Source organism: Vidua macroura, chromosome 16 (assembly GCF_024509145.1).
Source record: "Vidua macroura isolate BioBank_ID:100142 chromosome 16, ASM2450914v1, whole genome shotgun sequence".
NCBI classification, from domain to species: domain Eukaryota; kingdom Metazoa; phylum Chordata; class Aves; order Passeriformes; family Viduidae; genus Vidua; species Vidua macroura.
This window is the reverse complement of record NC_071586.1, coordinates 9,956,044-9,983,380: the sequence shown is the minus strand read 5'-3', so window position 1 is coordinate 9,983,380 and position 27,337 is coordinate 9,956,044. Positions and strand designations below refer to the sequence as shown.

The 27,337-nt window shown below is 42.9% G+C and overlaps 2 protein-coding genes across 4 annotated transcripts in view; one reads left to right on the top strand and one right to left on the bottom strand.

Annotated features, from left to right (window-relative positions):
- The first annotated feature begins 1,003 nt into the window (after positions 1-1,003).
- Positions 1,004-26,454, top strand: TECPR1 (tectonin beta-propeller repeat containing 1). Of its 3 annotated transcripts, XM_053991581.1 has the most exons (25): positions 1,004-1,041; positions 4,838-5,070; positions 6,764-6,946; positions 7,434-7,556; positions 8,220-8,345; positions 9,852-10,026; positions 10,122-10,222; positions 11,582-11,683; positions 12,115-12,260; positions 13,086-13,603; positions 14,346-14,491; positions 15,400-15,555; positions 16,064-16,213; positions 16,851-17,008; positions 17,667-17,794; positions 17,902-18,004; positions 18,666-18,762; positions 19,135-19,214; positions 19,514-19,570; positions 21,032-21,206; positions 22,119-22,254; positions 22,546-22,638; positions 23,273-23,379; positions 23,823-23,942; positions 24,630-26,454. In XM_053991581.1, the coding sequence occupies exons 2-25, from the start codon at positions 4,840-4,842 to the stop codon at positions 24,825-24,827; spliced, it is 3,609 nt and encodes a 1,202-aa protein (XP_053847556.1). In that variant the 5' UTR covers positions 1,004-1,041; positions 4,838-4,839; the 3' UTR covers positions 24,828-26,454. The 3 variants fall into 3 exon arrangements, with proteins under 3 accessions (XP_053847556.1, XP_053847557.1, XP_053847558.1); XM_053991582.1 differs by lacking the exon at positions 11,582-11,683; XM_053991583.1 differs by lacking the exons at positions 21,032-21,206; positions 23,823-23,942; positions 24,630-26,454 and having other exon boundaries at positions 23,273-23,361.
- Positions 16,164-27,337, bottom strand: part of LMTK2 (lemur tyrosine kinase 2) — a 58,504-nt gene continuing 47,330 nt past the window's right edge. Inside the window, exon 16 of the mRNA XM_053991580.1 lies at positions 16,164-16,250. The gene's annotated coding sequence lies outside the window, so the exon portion shown is untranslated. The remainder of the gene's footprint in view (positions 16,251-27,337) is intronic.

Sequence of the window (27,337 nt, the reverse complement as noted above, 5' to 3'; positions counted from 1 at the left end):
CTTGATAGATTTTCTGTCTCACTTCAAAATGAACTGGAATGTGACAGCAAAAGCTGAGATGAACAAGCAAGCAGTTTCAAAGGTTATCATTTGTAGCAGGGCAGGTGTGTGATATCCTGCAATAAATGTTAAGCAGCACCTTCGGTGTCACCCAGGGAAGGAGGATTGTTACTGTGCTCCTACTGCACTGCCACAGATTGTGACAGGAAAGGCCACCTCCTTCCTTACACCTCCGGCACGGCATTTACTGACGGCAAAGGGCAACTCCAGGCAAAGGCTGGTTTCCCTCACTCCAGCTGCAGCCACTGCTCTCTCAGTGCAGCCGGACAGACGGATGGGCTCTGCCTGCACGAGCCCCTTCCACAGAGTCACAGCAGCTCATGGCAGTCACAGAATGGGGCAGGCTGGAAGGGACCACAGTGACGCATCTGTTCAACCTTCCTGCTCAAGCAGGGTCGTTCTAGAGCGCATGGCACGGGATGGCGTTCAGACAGTCCTTGAGTATCTTCAGTGCCGGAAACTCCACGCCTCTCTGCGCAATCTGTTCCAGTGCTCGGTCACTGCACGGGAACTGCTGTTCCTCCAGTTCAGGTGGAACGTCCTGTATAAGTTTCTGCCCGCTGTCTCTTGTTCTATTGCCCGGCACCACCGAGCAGAGCCTGGCTCCATCCTCTTGACACCTCCCTTTCGATGTTCCTACACATGGATGAGGTCCCCTCTCAGTCGTCTCTCTTCGAGGCCGAACAGGCCCAGCTCCCTCATCTTCCCTCATGAGATCCGCTCCAGTCCCTTGCTCAGCTCTGTCGCCCTCTCTGGAGCTCCCGCAGGAGCCGCCCCGGCCTCCCCAAGCCGGGCCCCGGCGGAGCCCCGCGGTCCCGGCCCCACCGCCCCGGCCGTGACGCGCCCGGCCCGCGCCAATGGCGGCGGCGCTCGGAGCCGGTGTGGGCGCGGCGCTCCCCGCCGGCCGCGGCTCCGCGGGGCCGCCCTGCCGGGGCGCGGCGGCTCCTTCTGCCGGGAGCGGCGCCGGGCGGCGGGAGGCAGGTGAGGGGCGAGCCCGGGGCCGGGCCGGGGCAGCGCCGCTCGGTGCCCGCGGGCCGGTGCCGGGCCGGTGCCGGGCCGGGCCGGGCAGGGAAGGGTGGGTGGAGGTCGGGCCGCTGCCGCCCTTCCCAGCGGCTCCAGCACCGTCGGGAGCAGTGGCGGAGCCGTGGGGAGGTGCCGGCATCTCCGGGCAGCCCCCGCGGAGAGGGCGTGGGGGGCGCTTGGGGCGTTTCGTGTCGCGCCGCCGGCGGAGCCCCGAGGGGAGCGGGGCTGTGCCCGGCCCGGGGAGCGGGGCTGTACCCGGCCCGGGGAGCGGGGCTGTACCCGGCCCGGGGCCGCGCCGGGGGAGCGGGGCTGTGCCCGGCCCGGGGCCGCCGCGGGGAGCGGGGCTGTACCCGGCCCGGGGCCGCGCCGGGGGAGCGGGGCTGTGCCCGGCCCGGGGAGCGGGGCTGTGCCCGGCCCGGGGCCGCTCAGGGCCGGTGGCGCCGCAGCTCCGCACGGCTCCTAAGCCGATCCGGCCTTAATGCCCGGCCGGAGGGCCCCGTGCGGGGCTGCCGGGCGCGGTGTGCGCCTTGCCGCGTCTGCGGAGCGCTCTGGGATCCCCGCGGGCTCCGAGCGGCGCGTCCGTGGCTGGACGGGGGTACCGGAGGAGTTCCCGCTCGGTTCGTGCGACACGGAGAAATGTGTGCGCGGTGTGCCTTGGAACACTTCGAGTCTTGGGGTGGTTCACATCCTGCCACCGCCACGGCCTGAACTCGGGGACAGGGCCCTGTTCTCCCGAGGAACATCACTGCTTTTATTATGTGCAAAGGGTTGGGATATTTTTCTTGAATTCTGTAGCAATCAATGATATGCCAGGCCACTGGAAATTTTAATTACCAATATGTTTTCTTCATTTAAGCATTTTAGTTCTATCTGAAATTACCTGGCTGAGCTGCAGGGTGAGGAATAATTCAGCAGATCAGTTTTTTTCCAGGCCCCTGAGAATACCTGACAACTTCTGCCTTCACTGAAAAGCATATAAGCCACCAGCACTGAGCATCCTTCAAAATTGGGCAATATCTGTCTTCATCTTCTGCAGCACAGCCAGTGCAAAGGGGCCTAAAGTGAAGTCTTTCAAGTTTATAATCCCAAATGCATTTGGGATTTTCCCATTATTCCCCAAACACTGTCTCAAACGTTCAGATGGAAGAATATGTAGAAAGTCTCACTTGTTTTGGCTGCCTTGAGTATTTTAAACCAGTTGCATTAGCCTGTATTATTTTAATTGTCCCATCTGTGTTTTTCTTAACTTCATAATCTTTGGAATTTTCATCCCCTTTTCCTGAACTGTTCAGGTACTTTTCTGCTTGCCTGGACTGTCATTCCAGGTACAGGCCTTCATTTATATCTTTGCCCACCTTTAAGAGACCCAAGCATCACTTTTCTTTGTTATCTGGCCAGGTAGCTGTCATTGTTGCATTATCTATAAAGCTTCCTTCACTCCAGACTCTCTGATATTTTGGTTCTTAAGAAGAAGTGCATCATATTTTCTTCTGTTATAACCACTGCTTTGGAGAATTTTAAGTGCCAGTACTGAAGGGTTATTTTCACAGCCTTTATTTTCCCAGTGATAGGCTAATTTTCACCTCCTCTTCACTTTCTTCCATTATTCCATGTTATGTCCTTCTGTACTTCATTATAGGAGGATATAAAGAAGGTAGATGGCTAATCCAAGAGAGATAAAGATTCATGCCTTCAAAGTCCCAGCAACAAAGAGGGAAAAATGGTGAAAACCAGAGGATTCATCTTAGTTATGCTACAACTAATAGAATTTTGCTCACAACTTTCCCCTGGTATCACTCATTCTCTGCTGCTATGTGTTTTCTTATCACTGTTACCTGTTCTTCAGTTGGATCCAGGTTTTTAGGTACTTAGCAGCAGCAATTCTATGAAGCAAAGACTCCTGATATATTCTCCCTGGGTTCCCAGGGGAATTCCCCGTGCTGTTCTTTGACACTGACCCAGCTGTGTGAGATTCTCCTCAGTTTCACCACTGCCATTCACACACAGAGTGCAAGTCAATCCCTGTGTGCCACCTCTTCTATCAGAAAGCAGGCAGGCAGCTCTCCTTAAGCTCTTGTATTAAAAGCAGAGTTGCCATTTGACAGCAAAGAAGCAGTGTTCCACACTGACTACACTGAGTCTGTGATAAATTGAGGCGAATAATTTGATTCAGCCTTTTTAAGGTCAATTAGCATTTTATTAATTACAGCAAGCAGTAGCAAGCAAAACAGCGCTGGGTGGGTAGGAGTCTCCAAACCGCCCCTCCTGCAGTGTCCCACACTGCAGTGCCCCACACCCCATTCCCCTTATTCAGTCTCTTTTATAGTTTCTTGGAGGTTTCTTCATTCGCGTCTCTTGCGATAGCGGTGGGCGTAGCTTGAGCATCCCTCTGCATCGTCTCTACGTTGTGTCGAGGCAGGTGATCGTTGGTTTCACAATTGGCTCCGGACAGTGATGGGCGTACCCGGAGCACTCCCACGCCGTCCACTCCGGTGGCCGCCGCCCGGTGGTCGCTGATTTCACAATCAGCTCCAGCCATCCCCCAACATCCTTAGCCTGTGTCTGCAAAAGAAGCTAAGAAAAGCTCCCTATATGATGATTAATCATACTTGTGGTCTTGCGCCTTGCAATATGTCTATAGCCTTGCGATTTGTAGCAGTTGCTTCCTGTTTCCCAACTTCACAGATGCTTCCCCTATCTCTTAACAAGCAAGCTGGTCCCTTATACTTTAATTTTATATTTCCCCCTTTAATATTCTAATTTTTTTTTTTTTTTTTGATGAACAAACAAGTTACCACAGTTTATCACAAGTCCACTTCTCTACCTTTCCTCTCCCAGTTCCCTACTGCACAGTTAAAGGAGCTGAAGCTAAAGTTCAAGACATTCATTAGCAATTCTGACTGTCAAACATACAGAACTACCAAAATTTGTCTGTTTTGATGGCATCCAGCAGGTCAAGTGACAGAAATACACTGGCCTTTCTTGACTTCTGAAAGGACTGATGTGCACCTGCCTCACCCCTCTGAAAAGGGCAGGGCTGCAGTGCTTAGAAAATGACAGGTTATTATGTGTTAAAACCAGAATGGAGCTCAACCAGCTCTCTGCTGCCAAACCATGCTCTGTGTATACTTAAATTCATCACACCTACGTATAAAGATCCTAAAGTTGGATCTGATCCAGAGTGCTTTGAAAGAGGTTTCCTGGCAGAAGCAGGCAGTATGTCCATGGTTTAAAACCAGATGTGTGCTTTTGGAGAAGCTCCCTTTCACATCCTTGCCTTTGTAGCTGTGTAGGTGTGTTGTTACACAGAGAGGAGGCTGAGAAGGAGGGATCAGGGGATATCAGGGCTTTGTGGAGCTGAGATGAGCAGGGTGTGTAGCACCACCAGCATTAGCAGATGCTGAGAGTGGAGCTGCCTGCTATGAAGTGGTCTGTGCTGCTTCATCCCAGTTCGGAACTGATGTCTGAACCCAGCCTGCCAGAGCTGTCCTGTTTATTTCTGAGCTCTTGGAGGATGCACAGTAGAAAGGTCTTTCTTATGGCTTTTCAGGGACATCTGAGAGGTGTTGGCTGCACAGCTCTGACAGAGAGATCTGGCTGCCAGCTTTGCACAGGCTCTTTTGAAAAAAAATCATCCCTTACATCTTTATTTAATTTGACTGATGGTGGCTCAGAGCATGACTGATCTGCAGTAGATTCAAGATCCATTTTTGCACCCATCATTTCCAGTAATAACCTTGTTTTTGCCTTCCAGATATGGCCATGCCCAGTTCCCTTTTGTGGGCTGTTGACATTTTTGGGAGGGTTTACACTCTCTCTACTGTTGGCCAGTACTGGGAGCTCTGTAAGGACACACAGCTGGAATTCAAGCGGGTCTCTGCTGTCAAACAGTGCTGCTGGGGAATAGCCTGTGACCATCAAGTGTACACCTACGTGTTCTCAGGAGATGTTCCCATCAGATACCAGGAGGAAACCTATGAGAACCAGGTATGACAGGTACAGTACCTCTCACACAGCCACTGTTTGGACTGACAGCACATCCTGCATCAGCTGTCCCACTGTGTTTTTCTCACAGGAGCATTGATCAGTTTTATTTGTTTTCATTTTTTATCAGAAGTTTCTGAAGAGTACATATATGTGCCAGATACCAGGTTATTCTTGTAGTATTTGAATTCCCAAAGGAGTTACACTTCCCTGCTCCTAGCAAAAGCAATGCCAGTGTGAACTCCAGCCTGTTCTGCATGAGCCACTTCAGACTGGAGCATTCACCCTTTTCACTGAGTGGTTTCTATTTCTCCTTTCCTTAGTGACAAATACACAATCCTCTTAAGAAAATGTCCCATGTGACTTGCAGGCAACAAAGATAGAAATATATTATATATGATAATATATTCTGGTAATATATTATCAGAAATATATCATTATTTAAACAATGCTACTTCTTAGTGCTCCAAAGACTTCTCTAATAAAGGCATAACTTTCCGTTAAAGTACAATGTTGCCAACTTTTTTGCATAGAACTGTTAAGGTGATCCTTTCTATCTGATGCACTTTGAAATAATGTCTTTAAAACAGTATTTTAAAGGAAATTTATCAAATTTGGTTGTAAGTTAACCAAAAGTAAATTGGGAGAGAAAATTGATGGATTTTCTTGAGCACATTTCTCTGATTTCTAATGGGCAATAGAATGAATATAAATTGGGAGGAGACATTAACTTACTTGCATGGGCAAAAGTACAACAAATTAATTTTATACATTATTTCATTTTGAAACAGCTTTTCAGCCATTTAAGTATGTTCCTTTTATAGTGTAAGCATTTTCTTTAAAAATGCAAAATTTAAAATTTTATTTGCTACTTTAAAACTTTCATTTTGTTTGTTCTAGGTAATGAAAAATGAAAATCAAAATACTAGAAAGCACAAAAAGAAATACTCTACAAGAACTAGCAATGATGAAATTAAACTGAAGTGGTTTGCAGATAATGTGCAAGGCAATTTAGCCAGATTTCTAGTAACAGCAAATAATATTTTGTGTAAAAATTATAGACAGATTTTGCACCACTCATTTTCCATGTGCCCTAAAACGTAAGACAGTATTACAGGACAGATTTTGACAGTATTTCTGTAATACGTAGGAGTGCGGGGGGGAAAAAAATGACAGTATTGGTGAAAATCCTTGTGTTATCAGTTCTGTAACTGATTCAACACAGATTAGGGAAAAAATACAATGTAAGATCCAGGGGAGATTTGCTGATACAGTTCTCTCGACACCGTTCCTGTGCAGACAAGATATGAATCATCTTTCTCTGGGAGTAGATTAGAGATACCAAAGCCATCCATTCAGCATTACCCTAATGCTGCACTGTCATGGTGCCATACATCACCAAAGGAGAAAGCCCAGTGCCTGGTAAAATATAGCATCAGATGGTCCTATTTATGTAGCTGAAAATGACTTGGTTGGAACAAGCTCTGCAGTCAGCCCTTATTTGATACTTAAAAAAGCTTCCTCCACTCCAAAGGCTGTGTCAGGGAGGGGCTCATGGAGTGAACACTTTCTCATTTACCCCAGGAATTTATTCCTCTTCTGCTGCAGAAAATAAGAAACGTGTCATGACTCCCTGTAGATGTGCAACGAGATAATGTGATCTCAAACAAAGTACTTTATTTATTCTTTCTGGCAGCGCTGGAATCCAGTTGGTGGCTTTTGTGAGAAATTACTGCCCAGTGACCGCTGGCAGTGGAGTGATGTGAGCGGGCTAAAACACCAGCAGCTTGATAGTTTCACACTGCCTTCACCACACTGGGAGTGGGAGTCTGACTGGTATGTGGATGAAAATATTGGAGGGGAACCAACAGAGAAAGGGGTAGGTGAACAATACAAAAAAGAGATCTATTCTGGGAATCCTTACTCTGTTATAGAAGTGTAAGAAAGTCTATAAAAATAAAACTTGCCATAGATACTTCTTTCTGGGAAATAGCTCAACTCTAATACAACATAAAGAAGGATCTTGTTTGAAGGCTTTTGAAGTCTATAGGAGCTTCTATAGAAGCTTTTTTTTTTTTTTTTTGATCAGGCCACGAAATCCTGGCAGCTGAATGCCATTGTTATTTAAAGTCTTTACTATGAAGAAAGTAAAATGTTATACTGTGTCTTGGTTGTTCTGTGTATATCACCCAGAGGAATTTGGGCATGATTCATAAATCATTCATGGAATTAGCTGATCTGTTAATCAGGGCTCTAGAGACACACAGAGTGACTTGTGCTGTGACTCTTGTGCAGAATTGTTCTGAGTTATGACTTCAAGCTTTCCCTTGATCCTGTTTTTCATACAAGAAAACCTCTGTTTGCAGGGCTGGACTTATGCCATAGACTTCCCCAGCACCTACACAAAGGATAAGAGATGGAATTCTTGTGTCAGACGCAGGAGATGGATCAGATACAGGAGATACAAATCACGGGATGTTTGGGCAAAGGTTCTGGATCTCTTTTAAATATTAAATAAACTGATTGTCTGAAATAATCAATTAGAAGTGCAGGGAAGTTAATTTTTTATGACTTCTCTGTAGGCTGGATTTGGATTCCTTCACTTCCAACTTGCTACTCTTGTAAGCATAAATGAAAAGCTGGGATTTTTCATAGAAACCTGTGGTAATAAGGTGCCAAATCCTATGGTGATGCAATTAGAGATAGATGCTCAGCTCCTTTGCAAATTTCAGATCAACTTTTTAACTTCCTTTGGTTTTGTGACAAAGCACTCTCATTCAAGGTGGTACCTGCTTTGCATCATTCACAAGCTATGTCCTTTATCTGTGTGAATAACTGTTCTTTAATAATTGTTTCATTCTAAGAACATTCAAAATTTGTAATTTGTGATCTTTCCGCTTTCCAGTTCTGTATGCACTGTTCTGTGAGTAAAAACTTCCTTTAGTTAAGGTGCAATACACAGACTTCTCCATGCTGCCTTGGCAGCATTTCCCCTCTCTGCATTTGGAGGCCTTGAATGAGAGGGAGAATCTCCATGTTCAGCCATTCTAGGAAGTGATATATAACCAATCTGCAAGACACAAGTTATGCCACCAGCCAAGTCACCTGTTTGCAGTGTCTCTTCTCCTCAACCTTCCTTCCCTTTGCTCCAGATTGTGTCCCATGATGAACCAGACCAGCTGCCAGACCCTTTCAATGACATCTCCGTTGGAGGATGGGAGATCACGGACGAGCCTCTCGGCCGCCTGTCAGTGTGGGCAGTTTCTTTGCAAGGACGGGTGTGTGTGTGTTCCCTAAGTTTTCTAATAAAAATTACTAGTTAAAATGAATTAAATACTTGTATAGCAAGGCAGGGTTGTTATTGTCTTATACTGGTAAGGAAATGTACTGCTTGTGCATCTGGCAGAGGATGAAAAGCTGCTTTGGGACTACATTATGTAACAACTTGTGTTCTAAATGGAAAGGCTTAGTACTTCTAGAGTTGTTGTTTGATGGAAGCCTTTAACCTCTGTGAACAGGTGAATCTTAAAAATTGGGGCTGAGTAGTAGTATATTTTATCTTGAAAAATGCTCAGAATGCTGACTGTGGTGCTGGGAACCAGGAGAAGGAGCCTTAAAACCTGACAAAGGTTCAGGTGAAGCATTGTGCTGTGCCTTTGGGGTGGAGAGACAGGGATGATTCAAGAGTTTACAAAATGGTTTTCAAAGACTTACTGATTGGAAAGTGATCACCTCCTGACCTGGCAATGTGGCATCCAGCTCTGAAATGTTTTCATTTTATTTTCTTTTGAAAACTATACATCTTTCTCTGTTGTTGTTGGTTTTAGGCCTCCCATGGGGTCTCCTCTTTTGCTCAGTCCTTTGAAGATTTGATTCTTGCTTTTCTTCCTTCATCTTTACAGCATGTATCTAATATTCCTTTGTGTCTAGACAGTTTGTAACTTATGGTCTCAGAATGTAATACTTTTAACAGGAAGCCTGAGCTTTCAGTCACATTTGGCACTGCCCAGAGAGGCAAGTGATCTTGGTTACATTGTTTAAAATAAAACTCCCTATTCCTCATGCTTTCTAGTAGTAAGTGACAAGTATCCCAGTCTACGGGCTTACTTGACTGCCATTGTAAAATGCTTTTATTTCCCAAGTGAAAGTCCCTGGGGAAATAAAGTATTCCTAAAGATGAAGATTTAGCACTCAGCAGTCATGCTGTGGAGCATTTGTATGACTGCCACAGGATGCTTTCTATGTTTGACCTTCCTGTTTGAACTGTAATCTACAGAAAATTGCAGCCCAAGACTAGCAAATGGCTGAATGTCACCAAAGGCTGCACAGAGAATGGAATTTTTCTCCCATATTGTGACAAGCTCTGTTCAGTGAAAGTGAGGCCAGGCTCTCAGCTAACAGTAACATTTTTGTGTTATGTATTTGTTCACTCTTGGTTTATATAACATGCCCTGAAATACACTGAAGTGGTTTAAATGTTGAAATACACACAGAACTTATAGCAATAGGTTACTGTACCCAATCCAGATGTAGTTCCATGATAAAAGCTGCTCTGTAAAACAGCCTCCTCCCTTAGTACATAAGGAAATAGTTTCAAATGCATAATCAACATTTAAAAAAATGTACCTTTAAAGGTCAGAGTGCCATACATTACGTAAAACAATCCTCTTGTTAAAGGAGAATTGTTCTTTCCAATTTGTCCTTACTCTTGTCTCAATGGTTTCATTGTTGTAGTGATATTTTTTCCTTATTTCACCTGTTTTTGTTTTTTTAAACTTGTCTAGGTGTGGTACAGAGAAAATGTCTGCCATCACAATCCAGAAGGTTCCACGTGGTCCTTAGTCACCACTCCTGGTGAAGTTGTACAGATCAGCTGTGGACCCTATGACCTCCTTTGGGCAACTCTCTGGGAAGGGCAAGCTATTGTGAGAGAAGGAATTGATAGGAATAACCCTCAAGGTAAAGTTTGTTAAATCTGTCTGGAAACCCCTTTGATTTGTATAGTGTTGAGTAAGAAACTAACCTACAGTACCTTCTGGGTTCTGTCTTTGCAGGAATTTCCTGGAGTATTGTGGAGTCTCCAAGCTCTGAGAATGGGATCATGCACGTCTCCGTGGGTGTTGATGTGGTGTGGTGTGTTACAAAGGATAGAAAAGTAAGAGGGCTCATGTTCTGCTTTTGCTTTTTTCTTCCCTTTCCCTGGCTGCTGCTCTCAAACAGGGGTGTATTTTGCATAGGAAGCATTGGTGATTTGAACTCTCTATCCCCATGGTTTAGGGAATTCTAGTTCCCCTTGCTGTTATGGGAATGCTCTGTGGTTTCTGATAGTTGAGTTGGATTGAAGGAAGCTTTTTGCTTTTCTTTTGGAAGGAATTTTCTAAACCCAAGCCAGACAGATTTGGCAGGTGGATGGGGATGTTGGTGGGGATTGGATGAGGAGCTTCTTCTAAGGGATATTAAGCATCAAAGTTGAAGTGACTGTTTCCACAAGGACTGAATTTTCCATCAAAAGCAGCAGGGGGGGTATTCTCATCTACACTGTCCTACATGATGCTATTTTTCTTATCTTCCTACTGCAACTGTTCCCTCTTCATCAGTCTTTTAAAGTGGGGGTTTTGGTATTTAATTAGGTGGGATATCTCTTATGCGGATGTGTGATTACTTTCTTACTGGAGTTTTAACTTAGAATGATGAAATGCCTTAAGTTGGAAGGGACCCATAAAGATCATGGAGTTTTACTCCCTGTTCCTTCACACTGAATTCAAAGCCAGGCCTGAACTCTGTGCTTGTGCAGCAGTTCTGTTGAGTTTCTCTGCTGTAGTGAGTCACTGCTTGTCAGCTGAGCCATGGTAACAGGCTGTGCCCAGCCTGCTGCATCTGCCACATAAATCCACTGTAATAAATGGAGATAAGCTGGTGCATTTTCCTTCAGATCTGCCACAGGGCAGTCAAGCATCCTGATGTTATGGGATTCAACCAACAGCTTCTAAGGGAGCTACTTGCTACTATGACTATATGGATATATGCTACATACAGAGGGAACTTCTTCCAGGTGCCCAGTCCACAGACACTTTCAGATTGATAAAGTCAGATCTAAGGGGAGACAATTTAAAGAGCTGTACTGCTAAAGACATCCCCCTGACAGTTCCCTCTGGCAGCCCTGCTTCTAGGGTTTGAATGTAAGAACACTATTTAGAAGCCCATTCAGAGTGATCAAAAATAGCCTGGTGAGAGTAATAGAAAGTATTTTTCCAAAAGCATAAAAACTAACTCTGTCACATGAAGTCCTACAAAAAAGTCTCCTTTTTTGGCTTTTCTGGCTGCAGGTGGACACACAGTGTGGGTAATGTTGAGTGAATTGCTTTATCTTTATCTGATAAAGAATCAAGGAAGTAATTGACTTCTTAAGACAATGTGGCAAGTCAGTGTTAAAGATTAAGATTAATCCACTAAAGAAACTAAATTCCTACTAGAGCAGAAGTAGAAAAATTTAGACTTTCTGTTGCTGTTGTAGGTGTGGTTTAGAAGAGGAGTGAACTCACATAATCCTTGTGGGACAAGTTGGATTGAAATGGTTGGAGAAATGATGATGGTAACTGTAGGCTTAAACAACCAGGTAAGAGAGCTGGGGAGCAGCTGAGAGGGTATTTACATTCCTCTCTGAAGGGGACTGTTACCTCTAAGGGGTGTGTTCCTTCTAGTGCAGGGCTGTTCACACTTGGTGAGGGCTCTCAGCAGTGCCAGTAGGGCTGGCTGGAAAAAGGGGCCCTGGCCTTAAACTGCTAGGAGGGAAAGTGGCTGAATTCTGCAATTCTGCACCTGAAGGTGACAGCCAGCACCCGACTTGTATGGCACAGGGAGGTGCAGACTGGTTTTGGTACAGAATTTTGTTCTGCATCTACAGTGTCAGCATTAAGGAAGAACACAAAAGGAAAATGCTGTGCCCAGCAGTTTCCTGTGCTCAATTCTGCACTACTGCACCTTTTTTTGTATCTGATACCTCCTGCATTCCAAGCCACTTGCTTCACCAAGCCCTTTCCCCTCTAGGTCTGGGGAATCGGCTGCGATGACAGAGCGATTTATTTTCGTCAAGGTGTCACACCAAGTGAGCTCAGTGGGAAGACATGGAAGGCAATTGTGTCTGGCAGAGAGAGTGACAGATCTCAGACTGGGAGCTCAACAAGTCTGCTCAGGTACTTCATGAAATACCTCCTCAAGACTTTGTACAGCAAGGGTTTCAATGCTAGGAGATATTTCTTTACATTCAAGGGGTACAGATAAGGAGGAGTGGGGAGGACATCTCTAATCATTATGTATGCCAAAAGGCAATTGCATTTTTGCCATTAAAATTACAATAAGCAACAGTTGTTGGACTCAGAGAAGAATCTGAAGCTCCCATATTGGAATTCACTGCATGCCTGCAGTAAAGCATGTTCCTCTGGGCTTTACTATCACTATCTGGAACTAGTCTCTAATAAGAGATGTTGTTTATGAAATACCATGAAGGAGTGTCAACTCCACTTAGGAATTACTCTTCCTGAGTGTCACTGTACGTTTCTTTTCCTAGGGAGGTTAAGTCATTTACTCCCCCTGCCTGCTGGCCTCTGTGCTGTACCACACATGCCAGTGGATCTGACTTGATTGAGCCAGAATGTGTGCTGAGAAGTTCCCTTTGGCAAAGACAAATCATAAAGCTAATAATGGGCTTTAAAAAATCCTATTTGTTATTTAGTATTCAGAAAATGGGATGTGTTTTCCTGAGAGCTGTAGGCAGCCAACACCATGAATTGTTTGAAAAGATCAATAAAATTCCTTCCTGTGTTTCAGATTTACTAGACCAGTTTGCCAGGTTTGTGTTGGACTCGTTCCTCTGATGAGAGAATTTGACATTTAAAAGAGAAGTCTGCTGTTTCTCTCCTGCAGTGAAACACTAAGTCAGTTTCTGTGTGTCTGCGATCTAAGGCCTGTGCTGATTTACAATGCTTTTGATAATAATTAATTATCTATTTGTCCTTCAGTGCTGGCTGTTTCTTTACTGATGATATTCAGAACCAAACAAGCGCGGTCATTCAGGGTGATGCAGATCCTTCCTCTGATACAGAGCTCCCCGGTGTGCCCACGAGCCCTGCCAGCACTGCCCTGCTGGGAGCTGCAGCTGCTGGGAATGGCCCAGCCAGCCAGGCTGAAACATCTGCACAGCTGCCTGTGGATCCTCTGCACTCTGAGCAAGGAGAAGCCACTGCTGCTTCAGCTAGTAATGACAAAGATAACCTTGAAATGAATAAACCTCCTGGAAACCCAAATCCTTCTGCAGAACTGCAGTGGATAAACATCGACTTGAAGGAGGCTCAGAAGCATCCTGTGCTGTCTGTCAGCAGCTTTGCAGACACATCCAGCCTCTCTTCCCTGGGCGCGTTCTCAGTGGGAGCTGAAGACCAGTACGGAGCCGATGAGCACCCACTGTGGGCCTGGCTGTCTGGGGGAGGCTGTCTGGTAGATCTGCACAGCCCACTGAAGTGGTTCACTGCTCCATCAGGTACTGCCAGTCACCACAGCACACCCCAGCTCCAGTCACAGCTCAATATGCTCTTTAAGAAAAATGTTGGTTTGTTTTTTCTGAGCAAAGCCATAGTGCAAAACTTGTGCTAACTCACTTTCTCTTACTGCAGTTTGTTAATAGGTTAATCTCTGAGCATAGTGCTGCAGTATTTAGCTGTAGAGCACTTTGGGCTTGAGATAAATAAATGTAAAAGTGATGTTTTCTCTTGAGTTCCTGTAACAATTTTGCAAAGTAATCTGTGCTGGATCTACATCTCATTTTTAATTGTACTGAAGCTGCAGCTTCAGGCTAAACACATAATATCACTGAGCAGTAACAAGAAGGAGTGAAAAGGGCTCTCTTGGGAGGTGCAGATGCTGCCTCACTCTGCCATTCCTATTGAAATGGGTAAAATAAACCAAGAACTGTGGCATCCCAGTATTTAACAGTCTAACTCGTGATGCAATATATTATCTAATTATCTTGCAGTTCAGTGACAAAACTCGCATTTTTACAAGGTTATGGCTTTAAAAGCTTCTACATAATCATCTAATGATCCTATTTCTATGCATCATTTACAAAGTTTGGCTGTAATACATTGATTCCAAATTATAATTATTATAGAAATGGTGTTAGACTGGGTTGATCCAGTCTGGTGTTCAAAGGAGCACCATGTTTTACCTTTCACAGAACTGTACTCAAAGCTCACTGGAGTTTATTGGGTTTGGTTCTGCCCCAGGTTTGTCATCGTCTGTGCAGTCTCTGTCCCTGTCCATCACTCCTGCACAGACAGCAGCGTGGAGGAAGCAGATTTTTCAGCAGCTCAGTGAAAGGACAAAGCGGGAACTGGAGAATTTCAGGCACTATGAGCAGGCTATTGAGCAGGTAAGCAGTGAGGACATTTATCTCTTATCTTCTAAACACATCTGGGAATCAATAATATATTTCTGACATACTGATTTGAGCTTACTGTCAGCTTTATATTCTTGCCCCTATTTCTGTGACAACTTGCCTGGATTATTGATGTCTGAGCTCCTGTGGGAAATTAACAACTTGTCAAACATAGAGCAGCAGTATTCACCTAAAAGCATTATCAGAGAGTTTTATTTAGGAAGAAACAAAGCATTGGTCAGCATTATTTGGGTACTGTGAGACGTCAAATCCTCAGAGAAATGGTTGCAACAGCAGAACATTGTATGAATTATTCCACCACAAGATGAGGCATCTTAATTGAGACAGTGACTCAGCGAGGTGAGCTTCCCTCTCTGTGGCCATTAGGACTAATTTAACTTGCGTAAATAAATGATGCAAACGTCAATGGCAGCACCTAAATAGCAGCAGTTTTGTTTGATGTTCCTTTTGTTATGACTCCTTGGCTCTTTTCAGATTCATTCATATGGTTGGTCCCTTCATTGCTAATTGCCAAATGACATCTAGAATTATTTGATTAAAAACACTTGGAGTCCAGGGGTTTAATCAAGTTTAAAAAAATTATGTCAAAAGCCTTTAAATTCCAAAGAGAGGTTGTGTTATAACAAGAGCAAACTTGAGTCAGTTACTACCTGTGTGCTACTGCATTCTTGCAGGGTAAAAATGTTACTACTGTTGTACACGTGCTACTTCAGTATCTTTTTATCCACTTTTACAAGTCTTCATACTCTGGTACACTCTGTATGATGAGGTGTGATACAGACTAACCTACAACGGACACAACTTGTGGGCACAAAAACAGCATTTGGGAGAAAGAAAAAGAGTCATGCAGTTTCTTTATTCCTTTTGTGTTTGCCTTGCAGTCAGTTTGGGTTAAAACTGGAGCCTTGCAGTGGTGGAGGAACTGGAAGCCTCATAAGTGGATGGACGTTCGAGTTGCACTGGAGCAGTTCACTGGGAGTGATGGGATGCGTGACAGCATCCTTTTCATCTATTACATGTACCATGAGGAGAAAAAGGTGTGTCCAGCTGCAGACCCCTGGGAGAGCTGCTTTTGGCAAAGGGAAGTCTCTGAAAGGGAAGCAGTTTCTTTAAAGGAGGCAAATTATGGCACCTACTGTTCTGAGGTTTGGCAACCAATTCAAAGGTAACCCCAGGTACCAGCAAACCACAGGCTTTTCTGAGCTGTGTTAATGCTATGTCAGAAATACCCAATCACAAACCACTCACATTGCTTAAACCATCAGTTCTGCACTAATTAGGAATTCTTCTGGAAATTCAAAGTGTTCTTGATTGTGAAGAGCCCAGCTTGGCTGTACAGGGTCTTCCCAAGTAGGGTTAATGCCTGCAGGCAACAGGAATCAGAGGAAGGGCGAGACTGGAAGTGGAGTCCCATTCCCTCTGTGCCAAGAATTGATTCTTTGCTGTCCTTGGCAGGAATGCCTTGTTTGTAGACCTGAAGTGCAAAAAATGCTGGCTCTGTGGAAGGCTTGCCTTAGTCACAGGTTTTTTTTTCTCTTGTCTTAGTACATCCACGTGTTCCTGAATGAAGTGACCATTATAGTTGAAGTGCTGAATGAAGCCAAGCATTCCTTTGCACTGTACACACCTGAGAGGACGAAGCAACGATGGCCAATCCGCCTGGCAGCCGCAACAGAGCAAGAAATGCATGACTGGGTAATTCTGGGCATCTCTCACTTCAAGCTGGCAGTATCTGCAATTAAACATAGAAGCCAGTCCCTGAAATGTCAGCATTACATTTAAACTCTTGAGGCTACTCATCTGTTTTTTAAGTTTAGGTATTTAAACCATCTGGTAAAACTTATTTAGGGGCACCTGAGGCTTGTTATCTCCTCTGAAGTCCGGTTGCTTTCTGGTGCTGCAGTTATCCACAGCAACACCAATATTGCTTTACATTCTCTTCCTATCTCTGGATATAGATCAGGGTAGGAATGAGTTAGGAGTTGAATTAAGTTATTGTGTTCTTCTGCATTAGTAGAAGAACCATTCTCTGTTTTTATTGCTGCAGAGAGTCTTTTGTACAGGCAGACAGGCATAGATACACTGGAGCAGGGGCAGACCTGAGAGATGCTTCATCCTGATCAGCTCCTGAAAACCACAGCAGTTCCAGTGGTTGTATAATAATTTCTGAACCACTGAATCCTAGTGCCTTTTGAGAAAAAGCTGCAAATTCACTTTGCTGATTTGCAAGAACGTGCAGAGGTAAAATTTTGTTTTACAGTACTGAGCATCTCAATGGGAATTTTTGTTCTTGCTGTAAATGGAAGCTTTTTTTTTGCTTCTTGTTTTGTAGCTGTCTTTGCTGAACATGTCTTGCTGTGAAAGCAGACGGATTCAAGGCCCTCCTTCTCACCATGCCATTTGGTCAGTTACTTGTAAAGGAGACATCTTTGTTAGTGAGCCAAGTCCTGAACTGGAGGCCGGACCCCAGCTGATGCCATGTGATCAAATGTAAGAGGCTTCTGAAGCTGCTCTTTCTGCATGGGACACCATCCAGCAAAGAATGTCCTGTCAGTTCAGTGGCTTTGATGGGCTCTTGGAGTGTGTAGTATGCTGCAGATGTCTCTCACTGACAGGGTTAATTGCTGCCTTCCTACTCATGATTGCACATGAAGAAATTCACCAAATCATATTTTAATTCTGGAGATATTTAATGCTGGAGATATCCTTGTGATTTCAAAAGCCTTTCTCACTGAGATCCCATTTTTTTAATTGCATCTCTAATGTCATAAGAGATAGCCTAAACTGAAAGTAAATCTAATTGCTGCAATTGGAATATAATTTGAGCTTTCAGTTTTATCTGAGTCAAGAAATCTGAAATTCTCATCTTCCATAGACACTGCAGTCCAGGAGTAGTTTCTTGACAGTTTTATGACAACTGTGGCAGTATGGTACTGCAAACTCCTCAAGCAGAACAATACCATCTGCTTTTTGGGAGCTGTTCAGAGGGAAATGCTTTCAGCTGGCAGCTGCTTTCACGTAGGGATTGCACAGTGGTTGGACAAGTGAGCAGAGAAGGTTGCCTGTGCTGAAGATTATTGGGTTGTTGGTGGGGAAAGCACACATCCCTGAAGGATGTGGTGTTGAGTACAATGTCCTTTCCTGGCAGGTTCTGGCGTCAGGTGGGCGGCCACCTGCGGCTGATAGAGAGCAACAGCCGGGGCGTGGTGTGGGGCATCGGCTACGACCACACAGCCTGGGTTTACTCCGGTGGATATGGAGGTGGCTTCATCCAAGGTACAGCTTGGCAGTGAGAAATGGAATCATCAGTGGCTGATGGAATTTAAAATGTAATGTCTTTGAGCTTTAGCTTTACTCTAATCCACACTGTTTATTCCTCACAGGACTGGCCAGTAGTGCTGATAACATTTACACACAGACAGATGTGAAATGTGTTTACATCTATGAGAACCAACGGTGGAACCCTGTCACTGGATACAGCAGCAGGTTATTTACTCAATTTATTGCATTTATTTACTTTAACACTACTACTGTCAAATGAAACAATGGCTTTGTTCTAGCTTGGAAAAGTTATTACACTTACTCTATCTTCAGTCTCCTCCAACATTCATAGTTTACCTGTGATGAAAGGAGCAGTGCTTCTGAATTTTCTAATTTGTAATTATCAAAAATGTCAAAATGTCATTATGGCAAAATGTTACAGATTTGTGCTTTGTGATTGCACAAAGTGTGCCTACTTGCAGTATCTTTCACTATTAAGGCCAGACAGAAAAGTTATTAGGATCTGTATATTCCTGTACATATTGTGCTAAATACACTGGGTCCTTGGATAGTATGTTTAACCAAAAGTATAGAAAAATACATATCCAATTATATGACATTCACATACCAGTTTTAAATGGTACTGAGGAATATCACTCTACAGAGAAACATTTACATGGTCCTCAAGTTTGCTGTAACTGGAAGCAATTGTACAGATTCTTTCCCACTGTGCTCATCACTCACATGATATTTCTAAATACAGAGATTAATGATGGCAGTGTTTTGTGTGTGAAAGCAGGAAGTGCTACAGAAAGGCTTTTCTTCCCTTGCCTTTTAAACTCCCTGTTGTAAATGACCTTGCATTCCTTGTGTTCCACCACCACAGAGGTCTGCCCACAGACAGATACATGTGGAGTGATGCCTCTGGCCTGCAGGAATGTACAAAGACCAACACCAAGCCTCCTTCTCCGCAGTGGTCTTGGGTAAGTTTTGTCTTACAAATTTTTTTACAAAGAAGTCCAGGCTTAGCAAGTAGGATACAAGACTTGAGTTCAAGGGGCCCAGATTTTCTTCTGGGATTTGTTGTAACATTTAACCTTTTTTTTCCCATTAATAGCTAGCAATAATCTTCCATAGTCTAAAGAATGTTAAGCACTGAGTGGGGTGTTTTGTTTAATGTGACTTAGATAATTTTCTACTGAATTAAAAAGATTTGGGAACCTCTGAATGTATTTCAAGTATTAGAAGGTTTCTAGCAAGTCATTGCTCTCCAAAAGGTGGAGGTGAATAGAAGAAGAGGTGTTCATCTTACATTAGGTGTTGATTGTTACTCCCAGTGTCCCCTTTGCCCACAGGTCTCGGATTGGTACATCGACTTCAGCCCGGCGGGCGGCACGGACCGGGAGGGCTGGCAGTATGCAGCTGACTTCCCAGCGTAAGGAAACTCCTCTTCTACCAAATCCCAGGCTCCAGTCCTCACTCCTCATTTCTGGTTTGCACATTAACTGCCCTTTGGCAGGGACACAACACTACCTCATTTCCCCCCTTTTTGTGGGCATGCTGGTATTTGCAGGGAGGGAGGGCAGCAAGGTGAACTTGGCAAACTGTGACTTGAAGAACTTTAAAATCAGCAGTTGTGCCTGGTGGGCAGATGGAGGCAGTGCTCTCAGGCTGGCACTGACACTGGAGATGCTCTGACATCCTCATGAACATTGTTTAAATCTGTTTGGGCAGGTCCTACCATGGCCACAAGACAATGAAAGACTTTGTCCGACGGAGGCGCTGGGCAAGGTGAGGAACCTCAATATAAATAAATTTTGAACTTGAATGCTAATTGCTCACTAAGTCTACTTTAGTTATGAGGTAAAGAGTCTTGTCAACAAAACCCAATCAATAAAAGTAAAAGTAAAGAAACCTGAAATAAATAACCTAGTGGAGAAACTGATGACCTTTAGCATAATGTCTCTAATTGTAAGTCTCTATGGGTAGTTACCCTATTGGATATTGTGGGATCTGTAGATAAAAGTCAGACAGTTCTTCTCTATATCTGATTTCTTATGGAAAATGATTAAGGAATAGTAGACACTGGGTATAGGTCACTTGTAACTGCTGGTAATAGGCCTTTTATATTAATAGTTTCAACTTATGAATTCCACATAGTGAGTGCTGGGCCACAGATAGTCCAACCCCATTTCAGTCAGAGGAAATGTCCAGGTGGAGCCCAGAGAACAGCAAACTGCCACTATGTTCTATAAGCTGGGGAAGTCTGTGCACTCCCTGTTTTTCCAACTTTTCTGTGCTTTCTATACTAGAGCATCTAATAGCTGTGCTAATTAATTGCTGTGAACTTGCACACTGCTGGGTTTAGTATTGATGCTACAAAGTATTTTGCCCCTTGTACAAAAAGCTTTGAAGTGAGGTTCTGAAGCATCAAAAGTGTTATTTCATGATATGCAGCAAAACAAACCCAGTAAATCAAAATGGTGACTTGAAATAAAAGAAGCAACTTGAGAAATACCCTCTAGCCTAAATACTTCCTCTTGTTTTAACTACCAATTGAAAATTGAAAACAAATAGGGAACCACTCAGGGTTGGATCTGATTTTTCAGAACTGGGAAACAAAGAAATGTCCTGGTGGTTTTTAGGATATTCTTCATACACAAAATTATTGTGGTGATGATAGAGTCTAACATAATTTCCCTAATTGACAGCACTACTTTGGTGCAATTTCCACATAAAAAGTACACAATGTCCTAGCATGACTTATCAAGTCTATCAGTTAGAGCTGCTTTACCTCTGCCTACCTCAAGATGCTACATAATCTTTTTAACAGACCAACCAAAAAAGAATTGTAAAGTTATTCTTTGAACCAAGACAGAGGAAGGAATGAGCTGGGTGTGGAGCTCTCTCTGCAATTTATTATCCTGCTGCTGCCCAGTGAGTTTGAGAGAGCTATGGAGCAGTGTAGCACCAGTTGCAGACTTCTTGTGTGGTCTTGGTTTTATAAAGTAACTTAAAAAAAAATCCAAACAAACAACAGAAGCTTTGAGAAATTATTAGTTCAAACTTCAAAACCTGATGCAAAACATGATTGATTGTTAAAAACCTCTTTCACATTAAAAATACTAATACTTAATGAAAAGCACTACCTAATGAAAAGACTTTAGGATTGGAAGTCAACAACAGACTGGGAAACCAATTCAGTTATACAGAGTATATACTTCTGACAGGTTTGGGTCTTTTCTGCTTCAGAAAATGTAAGATAGTCACCAATGGGCCATGGCTGGAAGTGCCTCCTGTTACCCTGTGGGACATCTCCATAATTCCCAGTTCAGATGCAGATGATGAAGAAGCAGTAGCACTGTGGGCAATCAGTGACAAAGGAGACGTGCTCTGCAGGCTTGGAGTGACACAGCAAAACCCAGCTGTAAGGCTCCCTGTTTGTTTTTACTGCTTATTGATGTGTTTAATGTAATATGCAAGTACATACAATCACACAGGGCCCTCTCTCAGAGCACCTTGTAATTTTTCATCCCTTTGTGTCCCAGATTTGCAAGTCCCTGTCCATCAGCTATAACACAGTTTGCTGCCCACGTTCCTTATAATAGTGCTTCTCTTGCATAATCTACCTGAGCTTGTGCCACATCACCTGCAGGAGCCTCTCTCAGCTCCTGGCCATCTTCTCATGAAGTGTTTTACTTCCACTTTCTGCACTGGCAGCTTAGTTGTTCTTTTTTTTGTTTGTTTTTGAAATGGTTATATACCTGGATAACAGGTGTATCCCACTTAAAGGAATTGCTGAGGAATGGACTCTGTGAAGCAGGGTCCCAGTCTAGTGCCTTGATACCAGTAGGATAAAAACCAGGAAAAACATCTAAGAAAATACTTTAGTAGAATTTGGAGAAAAACTACAAGAAATTGAAAAATATTTAAGATTTTTTTTTCCTTCCTGATCTGTAAAGCAGTGTAGCAGTGAGAACTGGAATACCATGTCTGGAATGTGAAATCCCATATCAGTTGATTTTTGTGAAGAATTAAAAAAAAAAAAAAAAAAGAAGGCTCTAGTCCAGCTGTTCAGAGACATGTAGATGCCTAAAATGCAGTGATTTTAATAGAAAAGGCCCTTCATTGTCCAACTTAGTTATTTTCAAAGAGTTATATATTCAAATATCTTTGAGGCTCAGCAGCCTTGTTTCTGTTCAGTTGTAAAGTTATGTAAGATTTATTCTCCAGAATATTTTTCACTATGTTGTTTTTTTCTCATTTGGTAATAATCAACAATATTTTGTCATGGAGGTTTTAAGCACTGCTTCACAATTCATCTCCCATGATTTGTTAGGGAACATCCTGGCTGCATGTGGGAACAGATCAGCCCTTCATTTCCATCTCCATTGGAGCATTTTACCAAGTGTGGGCTATTGCTAGAGATGGTTCTGCCTTCTACCGGGGTTCAGTGTCTCCAAACAAACCTGCAGGTAAGAACTTGTACTTTATCTTTTGCTCTACTCCACTGCTATGTCTGAAAAAGTCCAATCTGTTTTGCAGAGGCCTTTCCTATGGCTGTGCAAAACAGTGCACACAAATAATACAATAATTATAGCAGCTAATTTGCTATTCACTTATGTAATTTAAAGTGTTCATTTGTAAAAAACAATCTCTTAAAAATATGTGAAGGGTGCCTTCACAGCCTTCTTGAACAACAATGCAGACATTTCCATGCCTAATTCTATTTTTTCAATGCTTAACTCAAGATTTGTGACCTTTAGGTGACTGTTGGTACCATATCCCTTCACCTCAAAAACAGAAGTTAAAGCAAGTCTCAGTAGGACGAACATCTGTGTTTGTCTTGGATAAAAATGGTAAGGATTTAAAAAACTATTAGTCAATGCTACAAAAAGTACAGCAGTCTATACCAGACTGATTTACAAAGGAGAGGTTAAGTTAGAACTGGACAGATGAATACTGGTGCTCCAAAGGGAGTAGTATTTCATACTGAAGGATTTGGGGGAGCAATGCACTTCAGTACTGCTTCTGAAGGTTGTTATATCTGATAGTGCCCTGGGTAACAACAATCCAGCATCTGTGCTCTGTGGGGGGAAGACACAGATGAACGTCAGAGAATTGCATGGCTGGGTTTTGTCTGGAATCCTGCTCCAAAACAGATAAATCATGAAGCACCTTTTGTACAAGAATCAAGCCTTTAGCAGATTCAGAGACCTTCATCTCATTTGCTTTTGTTTTCTAGTGCCTAGTTCCTTATGTGAACATTTTTCCCCAAGTTTTACAAAACAGAGTATTTGCTACCTTTTATAAGCAATAACTATAGAAATACAAATTCCATAGTGGGAACTTCATTTTGTCCATCTCTGTAACACATCAGCCAAAACTGCATTTCCCTGGCACACAGAAAGAATGAATTCCTGATTTATGTTGTTTACAGCACTTCAGACAAACAGCCATGCTGGGCTGTAACCAGCACTCTTTGTTTCACAGGCAATCTCTGGTACCGGCAGGGAATCACACCCAGCTACCCTCAAGGATCTACCTGGGATCATGTTTCAAATAATATCCGTAAAATGTCTGTAGGGCCCCTGGACCAGGTGTGTATTAAGTTTCCTTGTATCTCATGAGTTTATTAAAAATTATGTAGAACATACTTTAGTAATTAAATGTTCTTCAGCCTTAGTTTTGTTTAACTTTATTGCACAAAATGTTGGTCTAAATGCTGGAATCTGATAGCAAGAGAAAAAATCCTACCAATGGAATAGTGATACAGCCAAGCCCTCTGCTGCAAAAAGCCTCATTATTTTTTTTTCCTTTTTTTAAATAAGGCTTTTTATATATTTAACCTCTTTCCTGCCAAGTCTTATCTGGCAATGTTTTAATTATAACACTGCTCTATAGTTTGTTTGTGTGTTTCTCTGCCTAAATTAGAGCATTTTCAGCCTATTGAAGAACAAGACTGATTTTTGAAAGGGGTCAGACAGAGATTTCACATCTGGGAAGAGCAGCACATTTTACTGCCTCTCTCTGTTTCCTTGAGGTGTGGGTGATAGCTGACAAAGTGCAGGGCAGCCACAGCCTGAGCTGTGGGACCGTCTGCCACCGGACTGGTGTCCAGCCTCTGGAACCCAAAGGCCTCTCCTGGGATTATGGCATTGGGGTAAGTGCTGGGGGCACAGAACTGCCTGAAGTTGTACATCCCAATGTCTATGGGATCACAGGGAAAGGGAAGTGCCATCCTGCCCAGCTGGCCAGCATTGGAAAGCTTGGATATACCTGCAGGAAACAGACACTTTCCTTCAGGTTTAGGTTCCTTTTTGAGGTTCTTATAATGGGCTGTGCAATCATAGCTGGGAAGTTATTTGCATTGGATAAGTATTCATTTTAAATAGGTAATTTAAAAGTTACAATGGAAAAACTAGTGGAGTAAGAGCCATTTAAAATAAAGTGGATTCCTTCCTGGTCTGCACACAATTATTCCTCGTTGTTGTACCCTGTAATATTCTCAATGTTTTGAGAAAGCCTATTTCAAGTTTTGCCAACTTTTAAGTTGGTGAAACATCTGCAGTGGCTCTGTTATGAATGCCTGACCCTACTAATCACAGTTCCCTGTGATAAAGAACAATCCTCAAGTTTACCACCTCTATAACTCCCTGTCAGGGAGGTCTGCTGTGTTTTGTTTCACTTTACAAGGAGACTTTTTTCTGATTCATCCCAGAGCAGGATTACTTTCCTCATGAACAGGAAAGAAATTAATAAACTAGCAGTGCACATAAAGCATCACACAATGTACAGCACTGACAGGGTGATGTTCCTCCTTTTGAGTTTCTGTGTCCCTTTTTCACAGGGTGGATGGGAGCACATTACAGTCAGAGGAAATGCAACAGAAGCATCTCAGGGTGCTGGGCCTGACACCGCCGAGGAAAACCTGGCAGTATCGAAGGAGGGAGAAGATGAGGAGAGTAAAGGGAAAACAGAACACTCTAAGACCCCTCTGATGGTCAGTGAAAGTCAAGAGTTGGACAGAAATTCTGTTAATTGTTAAATTGTTGCCATCTACGTGTTGCTAACAAGCAGTAGGCAATAGTTTGAAAAGAAATAGATGTCTACTTTTTGGAGAGAAAAACCTGACATTTTTGTGCTATGTTTGACTGAACTGGACTTTGTAATGGGGTATTTTAAGTACTGAATCCTTCTAATGCATCTTGTGTAAAATGTGACTTGATAGAGTTCATAGTTTTGTCAAAGCAGGCAAGGTTTTTAACCACAATGTATTTCTGACCCTTTACCATAGCTGCTACACACCATGCAAATGTGAGTATCTGCACCGATGATCTTGCATTTACTTCTTTTTTTTATGCTCCCTACATTTCTCTCATATTCACACATCTTGCACACTGTCCTTGAGATTCATCTTTGAGCAGAGATGGAAATGTTTCAGTTTGAATGAATGCAGGCAAACACAGCTGATCCTGTTTGCAGAGGCCCTTACACGTGCACAGAGCTCTGCTCATGGGAGGGCTCCATGTCTAAGGATGGACTTGGGTCAGGCTGTTCTTGCTCCCATCAGCAAAATCCAATTCTGCACAGCTCTGCTTAGGCTGCAGTTACCAGGAAGGGCCAATTTTTGCTGTCTTTGCTCACAATGTGTTAATCAGGCAGCAGAACTCCTGGTTTCAGGGAGCCACTGGAGAGCTCAGTCCTGGTCAGTGGGGCTCAGCTCTGAACTGTCACTGCAAGCACTGGGAAATCATGTTCTGTCTTCAGCTGAAATGAAACTGGGACAACTGAGGTATACAGATGTCTGCCTGAGGAGGCTGGAAGGCACCAGACTCAGGAGGCTGTGTTCCAGATCATTGCAAATTATGCTTTCCTACTGTAGAAGTTAAGGGAAGGTCTTAAACTCTGAATTTACAGTGGTAGGAATGCAAAACAGCATTACTGGCAGCAGTGGAGTTTGCCAATGTACACTGATGGCAGTTCAGAATGAAGCTCTGCTCTTCATTTTGAGTAAGTGATTTATTCATCCCTTTTTCCAACATGAAACCAGTTTCTATTCTCAAAAAAAAAAAAAGCTTTTTTTCCTGACTTATTTATCATAATTGGACAGTTTACATTCATTTCTCCTCTCTGTTGTGACTGTACATGAAGCTATTTTTATATGATGAGCAGTTTGGTGTGGTCTCAGTACTGTATTTGTAGAAGTAAAACTTATGTTTGCACGTATTTAAGGAATATTATTTGGTATTTAATGCCAGGAAAAGCACTGTTTCCAAGTCCAAATGTGAATGAAGATTGAAGATGCTTTACTGTTAAAAAAGAACCTGTTGATCTTTCCAGTATGTGATTAGAGATTTCTGGTTTATACATACATTGTGGCAGAACCATAAATAATGTGTTGCATTAATTACCGTAATAGGTTTCACATAACTTGCACAGTATCTTGTCCAAATAAAGAACTTTATTACATGTATTTTTAGAGAATTATTAGGATTGTATTTTTCTCTGCATTGTATCAAGATTTTTCCTTTTAATAGTCAGTGTTTACATCTCCAACAATCAACCTGATTGCATACAATAAGCTTTATAATGTACCTTTGCATTTTTCCCTACATTGCCAAGTTTCACTTACTTTACTGTAAAGAGCTGGGTTTAAGTGAAAAAAAAGATAAGTTATAAATTGTTTATGTTTGAGTACTAAGTGTTTGCCTTCTAAAATATTATTTAGAAAATTATTTAATTTAAAAATATAATGTCATTGTTGTGGCTAGTTAAAACATGGAAAAGTGACTTTAAACTTAAGCAATTTTGAAAAATAAAAGTAATTTATCAGAAAAACACGCTTCTTACAAAATCCCTTTTGACATGTCCAAGAACACAGCACTTTGTACTTCGCTACACTGTGGAACTAGCAGGTGTAATTCCATAAAAATGCCTGTGTCCAGAGCCTGACTGTCCCTCAGGGATGGCAGTGTTCACTTGCCTCCTTGGCTGCTGTATTCATAGCTAGATATGATGTGCCATTTTGGGCTTCATATTTGAAATGCCTCTGGTTGCAGAAAGTCAAAAATACACTGCCCAAGCATTAAGCTCTGTATGTTTAGGAGCAATACCAGCATAATTGATTCTTAAAGTGCAATTCTTCAATAGCACCATTAAAATACTGGATTTTAAACTTGCTGGTTCCCTCTTTCCACCAATGCAGCCAAACAGCAGTTCAAACATAACTATCCCACAAAAGCATTCCACAGATGTTTACTAGCTGGAAACTCTCAGATAATGACCTTTGAAGAATCCTACAAAAAAACTACCATAATCTACAATTGCTTGGTCATCGCTTACTGTGTGACACACAGAGCCACAGTTTGCACTGACCTAGAGGGTGAGAAATAACCAAATAACATCAACATCTCTTACCTGAGGAGGTGCCAAGTGGAATAACTGGAAGAAAAGGCCTTGGTGTTACTGACTGACCCATTGTGATCAGTGCATAAACACAGTGAGGATTAATTTACCCACACAGGGCTGCTGGCAAATGGAGTAAGATCCAGCACT